Source organism: Haemaphysalis longicornis, unplaced genomic scaffold, assembly GCF_048455015.1.
Source record: "Haemaphysalis longicornis isolate Haplotype H1 unplaced genomic scaffold, Haemaphysalis longicornis Haplotype H1 scaffold_1, whole genome shotgun sequence".
Classification (NCBI taxonomy): Eukaryota; Metazoa; Arthropoda; class Arachnida; order Ixodida; family Ixodidae; genus Haemaphysalis; species Haemaphysalis longicornis.
The window spans coordinates 469,362,322-469,380,306 of record NW_027526203.1 but is presented as its reverse complement, the minus strand read 5'-3'; the positions used below and the strand labels follow the sequence as shown (position 1 = coordinate 469,380,306).

Genomic DNA, 17,985 nt, shown 5'->3' with positions numbered 1-17,985 from the left:
GCAGGTGTCGAAGCCGTGTAAGCCTAATGTGTGTCACTCGCGATAGAAAGATATTTACCGTTAAGCGTTATTTAATAGGAAGCAGAATCAGCGGCCGCGTCCAGCCGGCTCCGTGCCCCTCCCCCCTTTCTTGACCTCGAAAATTTCGCGGGAGACTGCGGTCCCCTCCCCCCCCCCCCTCCTGCGTACGCCATTGTGCTACAGTAATATATATCGATGTCTGTTTCATAAAACTGTGACTGTTTTGTGATCTCAGAATCTGCACTAGCGTGGTGAGCACTGCGGTGACGGTAGCTCCACTTTGCACGGCGCGAGGCATGACCTGCGCTTGGGGAGACAAGAAATTAGGTTGCTCGCCGGCTGTGACACTAAACGCTGATACTGGTCGGAAGCAGAGAGCACGGTTGACTTTGTTCAGGTTTCTTGGTCCAAACTACGATCACTGAGCGCAGCAGTAGGCTGGAATTTCACAAAGCAGGCGACACCGTGCGCACGCAGGAAGGTTGTGTTTGGGCAACTGTGCAATAAATTCGGTGTTTGCTTTCTAGTTTATTTTTCGGGATCGCAAAACATGTTTTTCTTTCTTGAAATCAGCAATCTGTTAGTAGTTGTTGTGTTTTAGAGATATCAGAGCGTCATTTTACGCGGTGTTTCGTAAGCGATTTGGGAGCTCAGGAATGGCGTTGATGAAGACCCCACGTGATAAAATGTCGGGGCACCGGCAAACTCTGGAGTAGGTCCCCCATTATCTAACGTTGCTTCAGCGAGGTCGTTTTATTATCGCCCATCCCAATGTTATCGCCGTAGCTTTCACACAATAAGGGGAACAACGTAGCTATCAAGTCCCGGTGATGTGAAAAATGGCCAAAAAGCGATTTTCGAGTAGAAACATGCCTGTTTCTACTCGTGACAAAGCAATTGTCTGCTTTCTATGACGCGGAGGCGTGTTCCGCTGCCTATTTTGCACGTCTAGTGCACGCTTTGGTTGCGACTACTGCTTACGTTTGGCTTCTTGCCTATTAAGGATGCCTGAATTAAAACCCAATCCGCTAGGCATTCTTCGGCATGCACCGCCATTCCCTTTCTGGCATTCAGATATACGTTTGCGCGGCAGGGAATTAACCCTCGTCCTCAACGTCAGCAACAGGCATGTACTTCGCCCCTGCGCTGCCGCAGCGAGTCGCAAGACATGCACGTTGGCAATTTCGTCAGTGGTTCGCAGCGTGTAACGGATTGAGCCTCCTCCGCCGGCAGGTCCCCCGGACCCGCCGTCCGAAGCCCCCCGAGCGGTGGCCCTGCCAGGTGGCGCCATCGAGGTGACCTGGTCGTGTTCACCCTTCGACGGCGGCTGCCGCATCGAGCGCTACCTGGTGGACGCGTCTCCGGCGTCGGCGCAGCCCCGCGCCTGGAGCTGCGTGGCCGCGGCGCTGAGCACCTGCTGCCGGCTCAGCAACCTTCCGCCCGCGACCGCCTACGTGTTTGTTGTGCGCGCTCAGAACGCTCGCGGGCTCGGCATGACGAGCGCCGAGTCGCCGCCGGTAGCGCCGCTGTCGCCGGACGCCGACGGCGCTCTGTCCTGTGGTCACTGCCCGGAGGATGAGAACGACGAAGAGCTGGACGACGCTAATGGTAAGCACGAGGCAGCCGTTGTCACGCCGCGCTTCAACAGAGGCCTGTGTTGGGACAATGAAAGGAAAAGGCAAACCACACTTGCCGCGTGTCCCTTCACATGACCCTGTCCCTCGTCCAACTATGCAATGCCAGCTTCACTAAGTACGTTTTGTTCTCAGAAATAGCTAAGTAACTGTCACCTGCCGCTTCGAGTACGGATGATTCCTGGAGCACTACCGTGCAATTCCCAGCTGCAGTCACAGCCCGGCGACGAAGGCAAATGACGTAAAACTGCTTACAGCAGTGGGAACATTGCACGCGGTGCCAGACGATGCGTGTTCTCGACATCGGCTAAACACGAATGGGGCTCTGCAGGAAGGGTGCCGGCGCTCCGTACGTCTCGTTAATGGGGTCGAGCGTCTAAACGTCGAGCGTGAAGTATTATCCTCGCTATGCCGAGGCACACGTGTTTTTCCTCCCTTGCGAGACGCCCCGGAAATATGACGCGGTTCGCTTGCGCTGCACGGAGGCGCTAGTTTTGTATTCCCGCCCCTACACGTCATTGGGCTGGTACAACTTAAAAGGTGTTTGTCATGTGCGCGGAAGTCAACTATTGCCCCGTGTGAAGGAATTGCCGGGGAAATAAATTTTGGGCGCGGAAATAGGTTGTTCTAGCCAGCATTAGCAAATATGCACTTAGTTTTCCCTGCATAGCCATGATTAGAAATTGTGAGATGGAGGTAAGGCGGCAGGCGTCCGCAGGAAAGGTGCAGTAGCACTTCCTCTGGTGTGATGTTCGTAAAAAGTAGCTGTAGTTAAAATTTCAGCATCAGTGCACAACGCGAATAAGTATTTATTTTGTTTGCATACTACAGCGTGTTTCCCCTTACTCCTGTATTCAGTATAAAGTTTCTGATATCGATTTTTCGAAGGCCCCTTCGACTCCAAACAGAGCACCTATACTCTCTCCCCCCGCAATTTATCCTCTAAGAAATCCCGAGGACTCCCGTGGATACGGGGGCAGTGAAACGGGTCGTTCACAGGCGCTTTTTCTTCGAAGCCTTCCTCTACTTCAGAACTGCTGACCGCTGGGGAAAGTATTTAGTCGTGATTGTTTCAGGGTGGATAATGATGCTCATAAAAGTAATAAGCCGAACTTGTGTATTCAAATTGCATTCTTGCTACTTTTCCGCGGGCGTTGATTGATACCCTAACTTTTGCACAACCTTTTAGGAAAATAAGCGCCCGAGAGCATCATGACAAACCCCGGAATCTGTGTGAGGAGGCTGAGCTGGGAGAAAGAAAATTCCTACAGGGCGCATACCGTAAGGAACGACGGAGTGGTTGAAGTAAAACTGCGTTGCTGTGCCGTACCGGACTTGTCATCAATGGCACTAGCTGCAGCCTTATACCGAATGACGCCAAATCAGCCCATGCGGTGACCCCTATGCACTCTCGCTTCACGCCTGCAATCACGCTTCAACATTTGCAAGGCGTGTTCCGTACATATGCAGTGTTAATATAAACGCGGCTGTGCGAACCGCGCAGGCGCCACCGAGCCACCTGGCCCTCCTGTCACGCTGCGGCCTGGCGAGGAGTTCGGCCAACACTACCACATGCACGAGTCGGTGGGCAGGTGCGTGTCCTTTTCTTTTTATTGCTGCGCAATTGTCCTACTGCTTGTCATTCTCGTCGCGTTTGACTTGTATGACCGCATTCATGTCGAACAAGCGTTCTGCAGTGGTCGCAGGCAAAGAGCAAAAGGACAGCGGAAAGCGACCCGCACAGCGGTTGCGGAGCTGGAGCTGCGGGCTCGTAACTGGGCTCTGCTTCTCTCGCCTCGATCGGGATCGGCACACGTTCGCACTAAACAGCGTCTGCATTGGGCCGTTTCCATAGGAGCGGTGCCTGAAATTCGTGCATAATGCACGTGAATGAACGAGCACGCCCAATTTACAGGTTCATTGAGCGCATAATTTAGATATGATTGGGGCGAATCCTCCAAACCACGATTTGTGTGCAACTGATTTGGACAAACTTACGCCCATTTGAGACCTATCATTTCACCCTAGGTCTGTTAAATTTGCGCGCACCTACGGCGCGTGAAGCCCAGGAGTCAAATTCAATTTGTTAGACCCTCTGCGCAGAAAGGCCGCAGTGCTTTAGTATGGTCTCCAGTTAGGCCACATTGATCACCTACAGCCGGCGGATAGCCCTGTCATTTAAGCCTGCATCGCAGTCAGCTCGGGCCCTCTCCAGCACCCTTGAGGGGAATGCACTTCACAGGCGATGGAAATGAAAACATCGCACGAATGGGCAGCCAGGTCATTTCCGGCCCCAGGGATCCGCGCAAGGCAACGAGCTGATCAGTGCGCCGCGGTGGAAGATTCCAGTGACTGCACTCATGACATGCGGTGGTTCGCGACCTCCCAACGACGTTTGCCGTAATAGCCGAACGCATTGCCTCTTATTATTTGTTGTCGCTGCTTTCCGCACATGTATGGTAACGCTGGCTTGAATGCGGCATCGTTTTAGCTGATTTTGGTGTTGATGCGAAACACCATAGCAGTAAAACGTGTATTTACCTGCTAGCGCGATCCTCCCGTTGTCTGTAAAAAAAAAAAAAAAAAAAAAAAAAAAAACAGGCTCACTAGTCTTATTTTCATAGCCATAGAACTTGAAAGGTAAAACCTCAGCAACCCTTTCAGATGTTCAAAGCGGTGTGCACATGGGCAGTCGATACGATTGGTTAGATGCTTTTAAGACACATTTAAAGGGTAACCACATGTAGCGATTATGGTGATTAGCGACGCGAAAAACGTAACTCAGTGGCTACATTAGGGGGTGACAATAAGCGAAAGAATTAATACACTGCCGCCTTGGGCCTCCGTCACTGTCGCTCACTTGTGGGCTGCTTCTGGCCAGGCAGACGCGAGTGACGGCGACGGCTCGTCGCTGTCGTCGACCCCGGAGGCAGTGCATTAATTTTTTTAGCTGGTCTTTTTCGCCCCCACTACCTGTTTACTGCACCCACTGAGTTCGCTTTTCGTGCCGCTCACCAAAATCACTGCGCATGCTTACCCCTTTAGCCCCAGCTGCAAGGCAAATATGCGGGAGTCATTTATTGATTTATATATAGTACTGTCTCGATGGGGGCGACATAGCAGGAGTGGGTACATCAGGCAGCACATACTTCAAACATCAAAACACAAGCATACAATGCATTTGAAACGTATTACAAAATGTAGTCAGGCAATTCTTTCACAAACTGTTCATTTGGTTTTTCCCGCAAGGAACCATCTATGTTATTCCGAATATCGACAGCGCTTGGAAAAAAGGAATACTTAAAGCAATTTACAAATGGCTGGAAGGGAACAATATTAAGTGGGTGAGAGCGGCGCGTGACACGCCGAGGGGAATGCCTGAAAGAAATCGGTGCTTGAATGCAACTGCGGCCATGTATGTACAATGTTATGTACCGAAGTGATACGACGAAACGTGCGCCGATGAGCGAGGGTTATAACAATAATGCGCAGACGTGGGGTGAGGGCGAAAAATTCCGGTGTTATCGGCGGAAAATGAACCGTATTCCTTTATTTTGTATGCCCTCGAGCTTATTTATGTCACTTTAGGCGTACCCTGAGGCGACGAGGGATAAGCAGTCCTTGGTAGAGTGATTGAACGTTCGCTTTAAGTATCCCAATTTTCTAAGTGTCCGTTTTGATGTGAAGCTGCCACTTCCGGTTTTGAGTGTTGCTAACTCAGAGATATGTGAAGGTATTCACAGAATTTAGGATTCCGTTGCTCGGAACTGACTGACTGCACATCAAGCACCGAACCGAGTGGTTAAGATAGCACCGCAGACCTATGTGTGAGCATGCAGACTGGCGAAAACTGACAGCTGTACACGTCCTGCACCAGGACGAATTTTTGAACCACGAAGTTTCTGAGGTAGCTGTACGTCCTCTTGGCTTTCTCAGTTTGTGTAAATTGGTGGCCCTCCACTGCGACGCTGCTCGGACGGCGTAGCCCAGGTGCACCTTCGGTGCTTTAAGCTCCCACGTGGGCTTATGTGCTCGGTAAAAAGCGACTACTCGGAAACCCTGCAATTTGGTGCCCTCGTCTATCCCTAACCACCTCCCAGCCTAAGTGGCACACCCAGCCCGTTCGAATCGTCCTATTTCAATATGCCCCATTTCATATGCAGGTCACAAGCACGCTTTTCTGGGGAATCCGCATGTCTACCGATAACCGTGTCACGGTCTAGCCTAAGCGGTGATTATCTAGCGGCCGGTGTCTACGTGTTGTGCTCTAGTGGATAATAAACGTGATTGCGGAATGACGCTGTAATTGCTTGATCGCTGCGTCTTTTCCCTTTCATGTATCCTGAAAGGGTGGGACCGTGGGAATCGGGCTTTTGAGGCTAGGCCTGGAAATTGAGGTCCGCCCGCTTGTGTAGTGTGAGTGCACAGGGCGGTGGACCCGTTGTGACGGATACGTCCGTTGGCTTTAACTCGTGCGGGCCCACTAGTTATTGTGCAATTTATTGTTGTAGTCATTAATCTCTCAATCTGCAACTATGGGCTCGAGCTTGCCCGGAACGAATTTCTTTTATTTTGTTCAAGAAAAAAGTGAAACCTCTATTATTAACGCCCGTGCTTGGGATCGCAAAAATCCGCGGTTTTGCACCTCAAGCGCCGTTTGCTTTTACTTCGCCAGTGCTGACACGTCAAGCCTTGGAGTTTTTATTGTTATTTAATTGTTTCGCTGTAGAATAACCGTAGGATAAAAGTCCAGGTAACGGAAATTGTTCTGCATGAAACCAGTCGGAACAGCTCGCTCCAGATTGAGGCAGCGTGCATTTCATGGTAGGATAAAAGTGGTTTTTACGATCGCTCGCCTTCACTGTGCCTTCGGGCCTTCCCTTTCGCGCATTCTGCGGAAATTCCTCCCGAAAGAAAAGCACACAACGTTATTTAATATGTACCAGCTAGCCCACGGAGAAAGCAAGCATTTGATTTTTTTGGGTGCTTTAGAACCGCATAGTTAAACGGCCCCGAATGTGTGCGTGCCATGTGTCGGTGGCACGTCATCATCCCCCCCCTTTTACCGTCCTCAGGGGCCGCTTCGGCGTGGTGCACCGGTGCACGCGGGTCTCGGACGGCACCGCGGCGGCGGCCAAGCTGGTTCGCTGCACGCGCGCCACCGAGCGCGATCGGCTGCGCCATGAGCTGGCCATCTTGAACCTGTTGCGGGGACACCCGCGGCTGCTGCGGCTGCTCGACGCCTTCGAGAGGCCCCGGGAGGTGGTCCTCGTTACCGAGTAGTACGTATCTCGCGCACCGACGGATTTTTATGCGTACATTCCGGCTGCAAACCCGAAAAAGACTCCCTTTCTCCCTTCGCTCTGGGGTTGTGCGGTTTGGCAGCCGAGAGTTTTGCCGTGGTTCAGCCACTGACCACCAACCCATGTCAGCTGGTGGGCGGTGATGCGGAGAAAGCAAAAACTGCCGCTCTCGAGGTCTGGAGGCGTTAGGTTGCTGAGAAGTGGGCGCGCTCAAAGCGCTCAGCGGCTGTCTGGACCGAGGCGGCTCATACATCCCCACCATCCCGCGTTTGGTCAAGTTTTTATCTGTCCATCCATCATTGCTCCATCCACGAGAAGGGAATTACGAGACCACAATGGGATGGAAGGGGCTGGCCGATGACCCTGATTTAGCCGCTAGTGATGTGGGCGTGACCTATTTTTCGAGGTCTCATTACCGCGCTCTAAACGAAGGCAGCAGAAAGAGTGGAAGAATATAGACGCACGTTAGCCTGCCCATTACACGTGTCGTGTGAAGCTTCGCTTAGAAATCTCGGTCATATTTAGGTTATCACCACGGCGTTCAAGCTTTTGTTCGCATGTATACGCAACAGCGCTGTCGCTATTGTGGGCGATACGACCCCTTCGTATTAACTTTGTGGCCTTCCTACGCACCGCTTCGTCCAATAATCATTTTACTGCGCGGTATTCTCTGTCGAAATATTTGTTATACTTAATCAAACATTTGTCCGAAAGCTGTGCACGTGCAAGCATGCCTCACTGCTGCTCCTCGTGACAGAATGCGCTCGGGCAAGTAAAGCAGCGTCGTCCCCTCAGAGGAATTCGGGTACTGCAAAAATAAGACAGGCATGCAGGACAAGGCGCAGATGGGCCGTCAGGTGAATTTGTTTAAAGCGATAGCGTAGCGCTCCTCCATCGGTTGCTTGGAACACACGAGTAAAGATGTCTGTGCCTTCCGCTCCATTTTCTTCGCTACTTCAGAGCTGTCAGCTAGGCGTGCCTACCTGGCTGCCGCTCGTGCGAAGCGCGGGAGTTTTTCTGTGCAACAGAGTACGTGCAGACGCTGCTAATGGCCAGCTCGCTGAAGCAACACCTTTCCGAGTCAGAAATTGCGCTCCCGTGCAGAAGCCTGGCCGTGAATTGGAAATTTCATTACACGTTCCAGCGTCTGGGTCTATAGGGCCCGTAAATTTAGACAGCCCCGCTAAAAACCATCGGAACACAAGTCACGCCCATATAAGCGTATTGAGCTTTCCAAACACCCTCGTGAGCTCTTATTAACTAGAGCCTGTGTTTAAACATCTGCCTTATTGTTTATTATCGCTTATTATTGCTGCCCATGCTGTGATGAACCAACCATGATCCAATTCAGTTTCTTTTCCGCTCCGAGCAACTGAGTTAGTGTGCCGCATACGACTTGATCGAGGTCGTGTGGTATACGTGACCGGAACCCATCCGATTAGCATGGAGCGCTCCAGAGTACAGTTGAGAACTTTTCACGCTTGCTCCCGTCGTCCTTTTCCTTAATAAAATCTGCGAAACCTTGACCTTGCTGCTTCTCTCACCGCTCATCGTCATATCGGCAATAACAGTGAGCGGTGCGGCAGGTAACGTTTGCCCTTTCACTTCCTGGAAGAAGGTCAGGCGCTGGTAGAGAAAATGTTGCCAGGGGGCGCGGTTTTCTTTTTCCAGTTTCTTTCCCAACTACGAAATTGTCTTGGGTGACGCGGAAAAATAAGAAACCGTGCTCCACTTGGCCATTTCGCCCTGACCTGTAGCGGCAGCCGTCACATTTTTGTTAGTTTCTACAGAAAACATTAAATGTGCGCACAAGCGCACAGGAGTAACAATTTTCGCGCAGAGAAGTTACTGTTACGCACAATAAAAAAACATTATGTCGGGGACACAAAATCACATAAAGCAGTGCAAGTGGAGAGTCAAGAATATTTGCAGCTGCAAACAAGTTTACGTTGTAGTCCTGAATGTTTTTTTTCTTGGAAAATTTATTTCTTTCTAGTTTTTAATGTTTGTGCTTGGATACGCACTGTATAAATTGCATTAAGATGCGGTTTTCATTTGACAGGTTTTCATTTTCATTTGATGCGGTTTTCATTTAAGATGTTGATCGCTGCTTCGGTAGGTTTCAGATCGCGGCTTGTCAACTAAATTTTGTCTCGCTCCAAAACAGATATTTTTCGTGTGGTAATTGGTTCCAAACAATGCTTTATATGGCTTATGCGACGAAAAATTTTTAGACTTAGTTCTTGTTCGTATAATCGTTTAACATGTAATCTTTCATAACAAACGAAGTTCGGTCGGACGTATTCAGCTATATGCAAGTTTTTATTATCATGCATGACTTTTTTTCATTCCTAAATTGTTATTTATGATGTTCTAAGTTGTCGGTAACGAAATTAGATAACAGTAACTTATATGCGTGTAGCCAATCGCGTAATAAATTTCGCGTTGAGTATTCGTCTGTAGATAATATTTCAACTTAAAAATAAAGCCATTGCACTGCAGAGGCCCGTTATAAGTGGGCCGGTTATAAGTGAATGTGTATGGGCTGTAGGAGGGATTTCCGTCAAACAGGAATCCTATCAATGGGGTCACCAATTATTCGTGGATTGATAAAGCGCGAAAATTTTAAGGTCAATTTGAATGTCTGCACTGCCTCTCACTCTGAACAATATATGGGGTTTTTTTCTTTGCATTCACTTGTCACAAGCTTAGATCCGTCACTTAACTGTTTGCCAGATTAAAGAAGCTTACACGTTTATCCGAGAACTAATGCATTCCTATCGTCTGCGTAAAATATTCAATTAGCGTCTACTTTTATGGTTAATGCTTCATTTACATGCAAAATAAGTAGCCTAGGCCACAGAATGGACCACTAAGGCACTCCATTTTATTTTTAGTCTTAAAGTTTGCGCCTATAGCATACGGCGCTGTAAGCGAAAGGCCTTTTTTATCAATTACAACTGAACTCCCGGAATGGTGTCGGTTCGGCATTTTGGAGGCCGTACAAATAACAGTACTTTAGAATGTCCCCGCGGTGTCGGAGGCCCCGTGAATGCCCTAATGCAGGAACCGTCATTACGACAGTGCATTCTTCCAACTACGCGCAACTGCTATCGACATAAACGCCCCGTGAAGACTACAAAGTCGATGCGAGCGGCTACACAAAGCCAGAACTTGTGAAATGAAGTTGAGTTGCGTGACTGGCATTACCGCTCTTCCGGGAGGCCCCTCAAAAAGTTTTATAATGGACTATATTGTATGACGGGCTGCCAGATTAAGAAAAGTAATACAAGCGGGGCTGCAGTATGTTCGCCTCGTTGGAAAATTTTAGGGAAAATTCATGGGCGGGTGAGAACAGCTATGCGCCGGAAAAGGTCTTGCTGCCATCGGAAGAGCCGCACAAGCGCACTCGTGCCTTCGGACATACGTGTGCCTCTGTAATAACCGCACTATGCTTTTAAGTCTCGGTGTATTGGGAAGATAAGCTAAATTTTGTTTTGTTCATTTCTGTTCAGTATTTAAAGTAGTTCACTTTAACGCTTATGCTATTTCGTGCTCGGCAAAGTGAGGACCTTTTAGACTGATAAAGGCAGCCGATGGGCCAGTCAAGCTCGCCTCAATGTAGTGTTTCTCCACGGTTCCCACCAACGGGTAAACACTGACCAGTGTTCGAATTTCTCAAACGACGTCTCTTGGAGAGGAGTAGAAGCCCACGTCGCTGACCGCCCTCCTTCTCCTCCCCCTGCGCGCTGCAGCGTGTCTGGTGGGGAGCTCTTCGAGCGGGTTATAGCCGACGACTTCGTGCTGACGGAGTGGGACTGCGTCCTGTTCCTGCGGCAGATCTGCGCCGGCATGGCGTTCATGCATAGCAGACACGTCATCCATCTCGACCTCAAGCCCGAGAACATCCTGTGCCAGAGCCAGGTCGGACACAAGGTGCGTCGCTGCTCGCCGGAGTGGCTGCTGCGTCTTATCGCCCCATATACATCCCTACACAAGTGTGGTCGGCAGAAAAGAAAGCTCTCTCAAACTGAATTGCATGTTTTTTCTTCATGCTGTACTCGCTAAACTCAGACTGTGAAAGCTCGTCTGTACTCAAAATCACCCGTACTCCTCACCAGATACTCATTTGTAATCGTGCTCATCTGCGCTCAAACTCATTAGTCCGCACAAGTGCTCGTTCTCAATCTGTACTCCCTCGTACTGAACTAATCTGTACTCACTTGTACTCGATCTGTACTCATTTTTACTCAATCTTCATTCACATTTACTCGTATTCAAGTGTTTCTACTAATCATTTTTCGTAATCAACCACTTGCATTCACGTGTACAACTAGGTCTATTGACCTATAATTTGAACGTCGCAAGTCCAGCAAAGCCGCCATGCCTGCCCTTGCTTTCGCTCTGGCAACCACGCGGCGAACGAGTGCCGAGAGCCGCTGAAGAGGGAATGGGAAGGGCGGCAGTTTTCCCCTTTATCACCTCATTTTGCCTTAAGACGGGCGCTGCGGCTCCGTGAAATGCGTGATACCCGTGCATGCACGTTGCGATTCGGGTGCATGATCCAAACTCACAAGTTTGCACTCGCGAGTACTGTTGTTGTTGTTTGTTCGTTTATTTAATAGCCTCAAGGCTTAGTAGACACCAAGCGGGTCCGATCTATATCCAGGAAACTAGGTTGGCCTCCCGGATATAGTCCAGTAGGGAACGGTAGGCAGGACCATGGAGCCACCGATGGTAATGCGTGTCTTGCCGCAAATTTAGGCCTGCTGCCATCAAACATTTTCTTCTAATGTCCTTAGTTCCAGGGCATGTCCATAGTAGGTGGTGAAGGTCTGCCGGAACCGTTTCCTCACAGCAGGTTGGACATTTCACATGTCCTCGGTAGTCCCCTTTCCATCCACTCGTGCGGGCAGGAGTAAGATACTCACAAGTATAGTACTCGTGAGTACTACTCTCGAATGCATGTAATCGGGAGTAATACTCGCAAGCTGTTCTCTCGTCATTTCACTCGCATTTTTCGTCTTGGCCTGTACTCACTCGTCATCAGACTCATTTTTCTTGTCTGAGTCTGTACTCACTCGTCATCGTACAAATGAGTGTACTCATGAGTACGCCGTCCTATGCTGGCAACAGCCAGCTATGGGGCTTGCTACCGCGCGTCATCTGTGGCGGCAAAAAAATGTCACGAGGACACACACAGTGAGAGAATGCAGGCCAGCCGCGCGCAGGTGTTGAAAGAATCCGCACACGAGATGCCAACAGTGGAGCGCGTGAGTTCACTGGAAGAGGAACTTGAGTGCGACAACCTGCGGACGACGCAGGCGGAAGGCCAACATTCTATTTCACTGGCCATCAAGTAATGCGCTCGCGTCAATGAATATGCGCACTCAATGGAACACACATTTCTACGAGAGAATGAAAAAGTAACATGGTTCGAGCAAAGAATGGGTGTCTCTAAGTGTTGTATCAGCAATGCATTGCCTAATATGCACTATGTAAAAAGGGAGAAAAAGGCATTGGCCCGGCTGTCGACAGCACATTCATACGTAAGCAGACCGAAGAATATCAAGCACTATTTCTTTCAGCTGCCAGAAGAAACGGGCCTGCGGCCAAACCCTGTTACCGCTACTAGCTGCCGCAAATTGCGCTGGATACCAACACTAATTCTGGTGAAACTGTCGTTGGGAGCGCAGATTGATTGCGTCACAACGCAAGTGCGTGCAGTAGCATGGCAATGGCTGCTTGAACAGGAGAAAAGGCTCGTCCACTTTTGGTGCAATATAATGCCCCGTAAACGTCTTTTCAGGCTGTTACCACCGCGGTAACCCAGCTAACTTATAATCAGGAAAAAATCTGCGGCAGTCAGACTGGGGCAAAATGTTTGTCTGCAACGGCAGTTAACGGTCTACCATTCTTGATTGTTAGCGTGTTGAGCCCACTTTCATCAAACACCTCGCTAAGCGGAGATTTTGCTTGGACTCGGCTAGGGCGGAACTCTTATAGTTTCGCAAATCGATTTATATATAGGCTCTCGGTACTGCTGTTGGAGTTCGCAACTGAGGCGTCATGATGCGTGCAGCTACAGACATCTATTCAATTGTCTTTTTTTATTGTGAGGCGCGCTTATGGGTTGCAATGACTTTTGAAAACTTTAGTTTCTAGGAGGGCATGTGTAATCAAATCCAACACCAAAGCTGATCACTGAACAAAAAGTCTCGGAACAAAATTTGCAGTGTCCAGGTCTTCTACCCAAAGAAGGTGCATCAGGAACAGTCATTTGAGATTTAAAATTCTCATACATGAAGAAAAAGGGTACAATAGTAGTCTTCATGGTATATTGTTCAAATTCAAAGACAGTTGATATCGTCGCATTTGCTTACCATAATTTGTTCGTATATTCGTTGTTTCCCAGCGGTCAAATTGGCGAATGGTGCATGCGTAGTTGTTTTAGCGTGATATTTGAAATGTTACGAACTATATTGTTATTGCTTTTTGCATGTATTTCATAACGCTCGAATAGTAAGGTTTTATAAAAAGGACTTATTGGTAATAAATCGTACCTTCCCAACAATGGTGCGTGATCATCACATGCGGCATTTTCATCATTTATGAAGGTGTTATATTCGCTTTTGCAGTAGCGCCTTGTTCGAAGGTACAAAGTGCCACAGAAACGGCGACTGGCATATGAGAAACTTCACACTTTTAGGCAGACAAAACCGCAGTTTAGAAAGGACATTAGTAATACGACATTTTTATTATTTCCAAATCAACGGGATCCTTTTACGGCATTTGCAGCTCCCCCGAACACTACCCCGAGACATTTCTGCCGGTGCAATTTCGATGTTTGAACTATCAATTTGAGTGCGCAATTGCGGTCAGATTTACAATTTCTTTTTCCGAACAGGACAGCTTTATTCTAACTTATTTCTTGTGCTTAAGGAATCAGGCTACCGGCTGCAGAACAGTGGTTAAGACAGGACTTGTTCCTTTTAATTTACCGTGTTTGGCAACTCCCCCAGAAATCTGCCCGTCGGTCTGTTTGCAAAGCGTGACACGATGGCCTTCATTGGCCGTATAATTTATTTAATTAATAAATTCCCTTTGTTTAATAAAGGTCGTTTAAGAAAATTCATTTAAGAAAAAACATGCGTAAGCGTGTATGTGCAGAGGTGGCCCCTGGCAAGAGTGCTTACTCACTAACCGACACCTCGCCCTGGGAAGTTTACACATTATCTTTTGTTTTCGCTGCTGATTCCCACGCAGATCAAGCTCATAGACTTCGGTCTAGCGCAGCTTTACGAGCCCAACTCCGGCCTGCGCGTGATGTTCGGCACACCCGAGTTTGTGGCCCCCGAGGTCGTCAGCTACGAGCCGGTCAGCCCCGCCACCGACATGTGGAGCGTCGGCGTCATCTGCTACGTTCTGTGCGTATACACATCATCTCAATCGGGGTGTTAATTGATTGGGGCTGAATCCGTCGACCTACGGGCTCATTGCGTACATGTTTTCTACTTTCTGAGGTAAAAGATATTTTTTTTATTTTTAAGCTGAGCCACAGTACTGCTTTGGCTGCACAGCAGGTTACTTTCTAGAAGATCATGTGTAAACTTGGAAGGCTTTTTATCTGAAACAAGAATTGAGACGCCATTCGTGCAGGCACAAGATAGTGCTGGGAGACTCTAAATAAAAAACCATGCTGCTGCTACGTTGTGTACTTTCCCGGGTCTACGGAGACGGCGAAGAAATATTGGGCCCTAGTGCCTGCACTGTGCTTGAAGGTAATTAAATTTAGTTTCTAAAGCTTAAACTCAATGGGAAGGGTCTTATAAACCTTGAGAAAAAGTCTTGAAAAAGAAAAACACCTCTGCCCCATTGCAAACCGCATTCCAGCGGCTGCAGGCATTAAGATTGTGCATCATAGGATGTTTTTCAACCGTCTCGAATTTTTCGGTGGTTGTCCGCGAAAGTGTCGGCTTGTTCGTGTCGGGATATGCACCGGATTAAGACTATAGAGCATGCAATAGCGTGCCCAATTTTTGGTCTCCTTTTAGCGCACAGTGCACATGTTTTGGGCGTAAACATTTGACAGAGACCAGTCTGCATGGTTGGTGACAGTGAAAGAAAATTAAGAGATACCCGTTGGTATCTTCCATTTTTCTTTCTCTGTCACCAACCAGACTGGTACGTCGGATGGATAATTCTGGCCAAATGTAGACAGCTTGTTTCTTCTTAAGTTTACATACACTTGCCAGCCCCCTTCATTCGGCCCCGCCACTTGCAGTGAGGCTACGCCCCCCTCTTCTTGATGAATTAATAAAAGTGTATTGTGAAGGCTGTTGGCTCTAGCCAAAAGATGTGCCGTTCACATTCAACCATTCTGGCAGGTATCGCGAGCGCATATTTATAAAATGTGCTGATGTGGATGAAATTATTTCCGTCCCCGGGTGTCCTTGTGGCTGTTCACATGTACTATCCGAATTTTTAACAAGTTCCTCCAGAAAGAGAAACAGCAACCTGCATCATGTTGGTGGTTCGGCGAAAAATACCCGTGCGCTATCGAAAATTCCTGGGAAAAAACTTACGACATTCAAGGAGGATCTGTTCCAGTTTTGTCGAGTGCGTAAACCACAGATATGCTCTCTTGGACAACACACCGACACAACTATAACGCTGGCAACGCCACGCGATCAATACGACGTCATACCCACACCACGGCCTCCGCAATCAGCTCTGCTGCGGCCACGCCGTTGCTGACTGCGGAGGCCGGCCGTTCACGTACATACAGGCGCAGATACGAGATTTCGGCGCACGATAAAGATCCCCAGGTGGTCAAAATTAATCCGGAGCCCTCCACTACGGCGCGCCTCATCGCCTGCGTTGCGTCGGCGCGTTAAACCCTACAATCAAAAATCATACAGGCGCAGAAACATCGGCCGGATCGCTACGGCACCCGGCAGGGTGCCGTAGTGCGCTCGACCAGTTAGCGCGCTCGACCGCGCTCCGTAGCAAACGTCATTAAAGAAAAAGCCCTGCTTTGTAAAACTTCGGTTTGCTCGAATGACCGTTGAGTACAGGTTTCGGGAGCTCTCGTAGTACGGTGGGTTTTTAAAGCGAAGCTTTAGTGTTCTCACTGATGACGTCTGTAACGGAAAAACGCCGAAGGGAAAGAAAAAAAAAAAACGCTTCCCGTGGCAGCTAGGAATCGAACCTGGGTCTCGCGTTATGAAGCCGGCATGTCTCCGAGTGTTCCATTTCGACATTTCCTTTTTTTTTTTTTTTTCGATGCTGTTTGGAAAGCTTAGACGACAACCAAAGAATCCGTCACGAGAAAGCCTCGCGTTCAGCCATCGTCGTCGTTTGACGGAGGGTGCGTGATTTTTATAAACTGTTGCATTAGCACAAAGTAGTTACGCTGTTACTGTATTACAACACACTGTCTGTACGGTATACTGTCTGTAATACTTTCGTTCAGCCTTAATTCAGCGTTTACCAGCTTTGAAAGCGTGAAACAAATGATCAGTCCAGCGGCCATAGCAGGCACGTATACGCTGCCCGAAAAGCACTTCGACGTAAGTAAAGCAACGCGGCACAAATGGCAATCAACAACTAGATCAAGTTGCACGCTGAATTCCATGAAAACACGGGAAGCGCACTGCCTGTAAACTCAGCGCGCAGTAAAGACTGGGCGGGGCGGAGGACGTTGATTGCTGCTTTTAAGGAAATTGCGCGAGTGTCAAATCCGGCTCCTAATTGGACCTGCATCGCTTCCTAAATGCGACTGCATCAGTGGCCGTCTTGGATAAAGGGCCGGGGCGAAAAAAAGCTCCCCCGGATAAAGTGAAGAGTCGGGGGTCGCCAGTTAAACGCGTGTCACCCTGGACATGGCGGTTTTAGCTAAGAACATCACCCGACGTCTTCAAGTTCGTCCTTTGCAAGTGTATTGTATACGAAGCGATTTTTTGTTCGTTGTACTTTTCAGCGTGTACGCGTGTTTACGCCACCGCGTTTGTCTTCCAGTCACGGGGAAGTTTTCCTCCGCAGCGCTTGGCAAGAGCGCCATTAGCGAAGCAACCCCGGCAGCTTCGGCGAGAAGATTACACCGTCGAGAGACCTCATAGCGCTGCTGCAGAAATGCTGTATTTTGCATGCAGCAGAGGCTCACCTTGAATACGCACGCTGCGAGAATTCGGGACGCTCGATTTTTTTTTTTTTTTTTGTATTTTTCCGTCAAAGGGTTCTTACCGCAAACTTGAAACTGGACACTGATGAACCTTTCACCTCCAGCAATAAGAGCTAGAACGATCACTCCCGAGGACCGATGCTCCGATACTATACCTATTAAATGAAAGTGGCAAATACTGGTAAAGGCACTTCTGGACAATATCCTCGCAATACAGCTCTAAATAATCCAAAATTGGTTACATTCCTGCATCTGAAAAAAAAAAATGGTCCCGTTATTGATTCGCGCGCCTCGGAAGAACTTTCGTGTCGTCAAGATGCCGTTGTTCCTAATGCTTTTTGGTTTTTGCGTGAAACGTGGGCGGAACGATTCCTAGATTCTCTTCAGAACTGTGTGCAGATCCAAACGCGATTCTGCAGTGTTCTCGATCAGCGTAGTATATAGCAAGATGCACGGAGAAGTTGAGCCCCTCATCAGTGTTGTGACCCCGACCATCCGTGCTGGTCGGCCATTAGAGCAAGAATGCCAAGAGAAATCGCGCGCTGAAATTTCGCTGAAATTGAGCTCTACATTTTGCGTACCCAATGCACCCTTGTAGCGGGAACGGGCGCTCAGATTCTTTCCCCGTTCACAATCTTGCCGGGGAAGGGAAATGGTGCGCGTATCTGACGTCGCTAAATCATCTCCCCATTCCATTGGTTGTCGAGCCTAGACTTCCTGTATAAAGCTCCCTGCAGGAGCGATATACAGGAACTCTAGTCGAGTCTAAACGCGGCACCTGCATTTTGTGCATTATATATCTGCTGCACGCGCTACGACGTAATTCTGCGCGAACGAATTCTCC

At 48.8% G+C, this 17,985-nt stretch overlaps 1 protein-coding gene across 3 annotated transcripts in view; it reads left to right on the top strand.

Moving 5' to 3' along the window:
* LOC144156241 (myosin light chain kinase family member 4-like) overlaps nucleotides 1–17,985 on the top strand; it is a 241,332-nt gene that overhangs the window by 209,611 nt on the left and 13,736 nt on the right. For 2 of the 3 annotated variants that reach the window (XM_077688151.1, XM_077688153.1), the window contains 5 exons: nucleotides 1,255–1,629; nucleotides 3,160–3,247; nucleotides 6,731–6,937; nucleotides 10,714–10,894; nucleotides 14,225–14,385. In XM_077688151.1, coding sequence (XP_077544277.1) covers nucleotides 1,255–1,629; nucleotides 3,160–3,247; nucleotides 6,731–6,937; nucleotides 10,714–10,894; nucleotides 14,225–14,385 — 1,012 coding nt within the window. The remainder of the gene's footprint in view (nucleotides 1–1,254; nucleotides 1,630–3,159; nucleotides 3,248–6,730; nucleotides 6,938–10,713; nucleotides 10,895–14,224; nucleotides 14,386–17,985) is intronic. The other variant, XM_077688152.1, reaches the window with a different exon arrangement.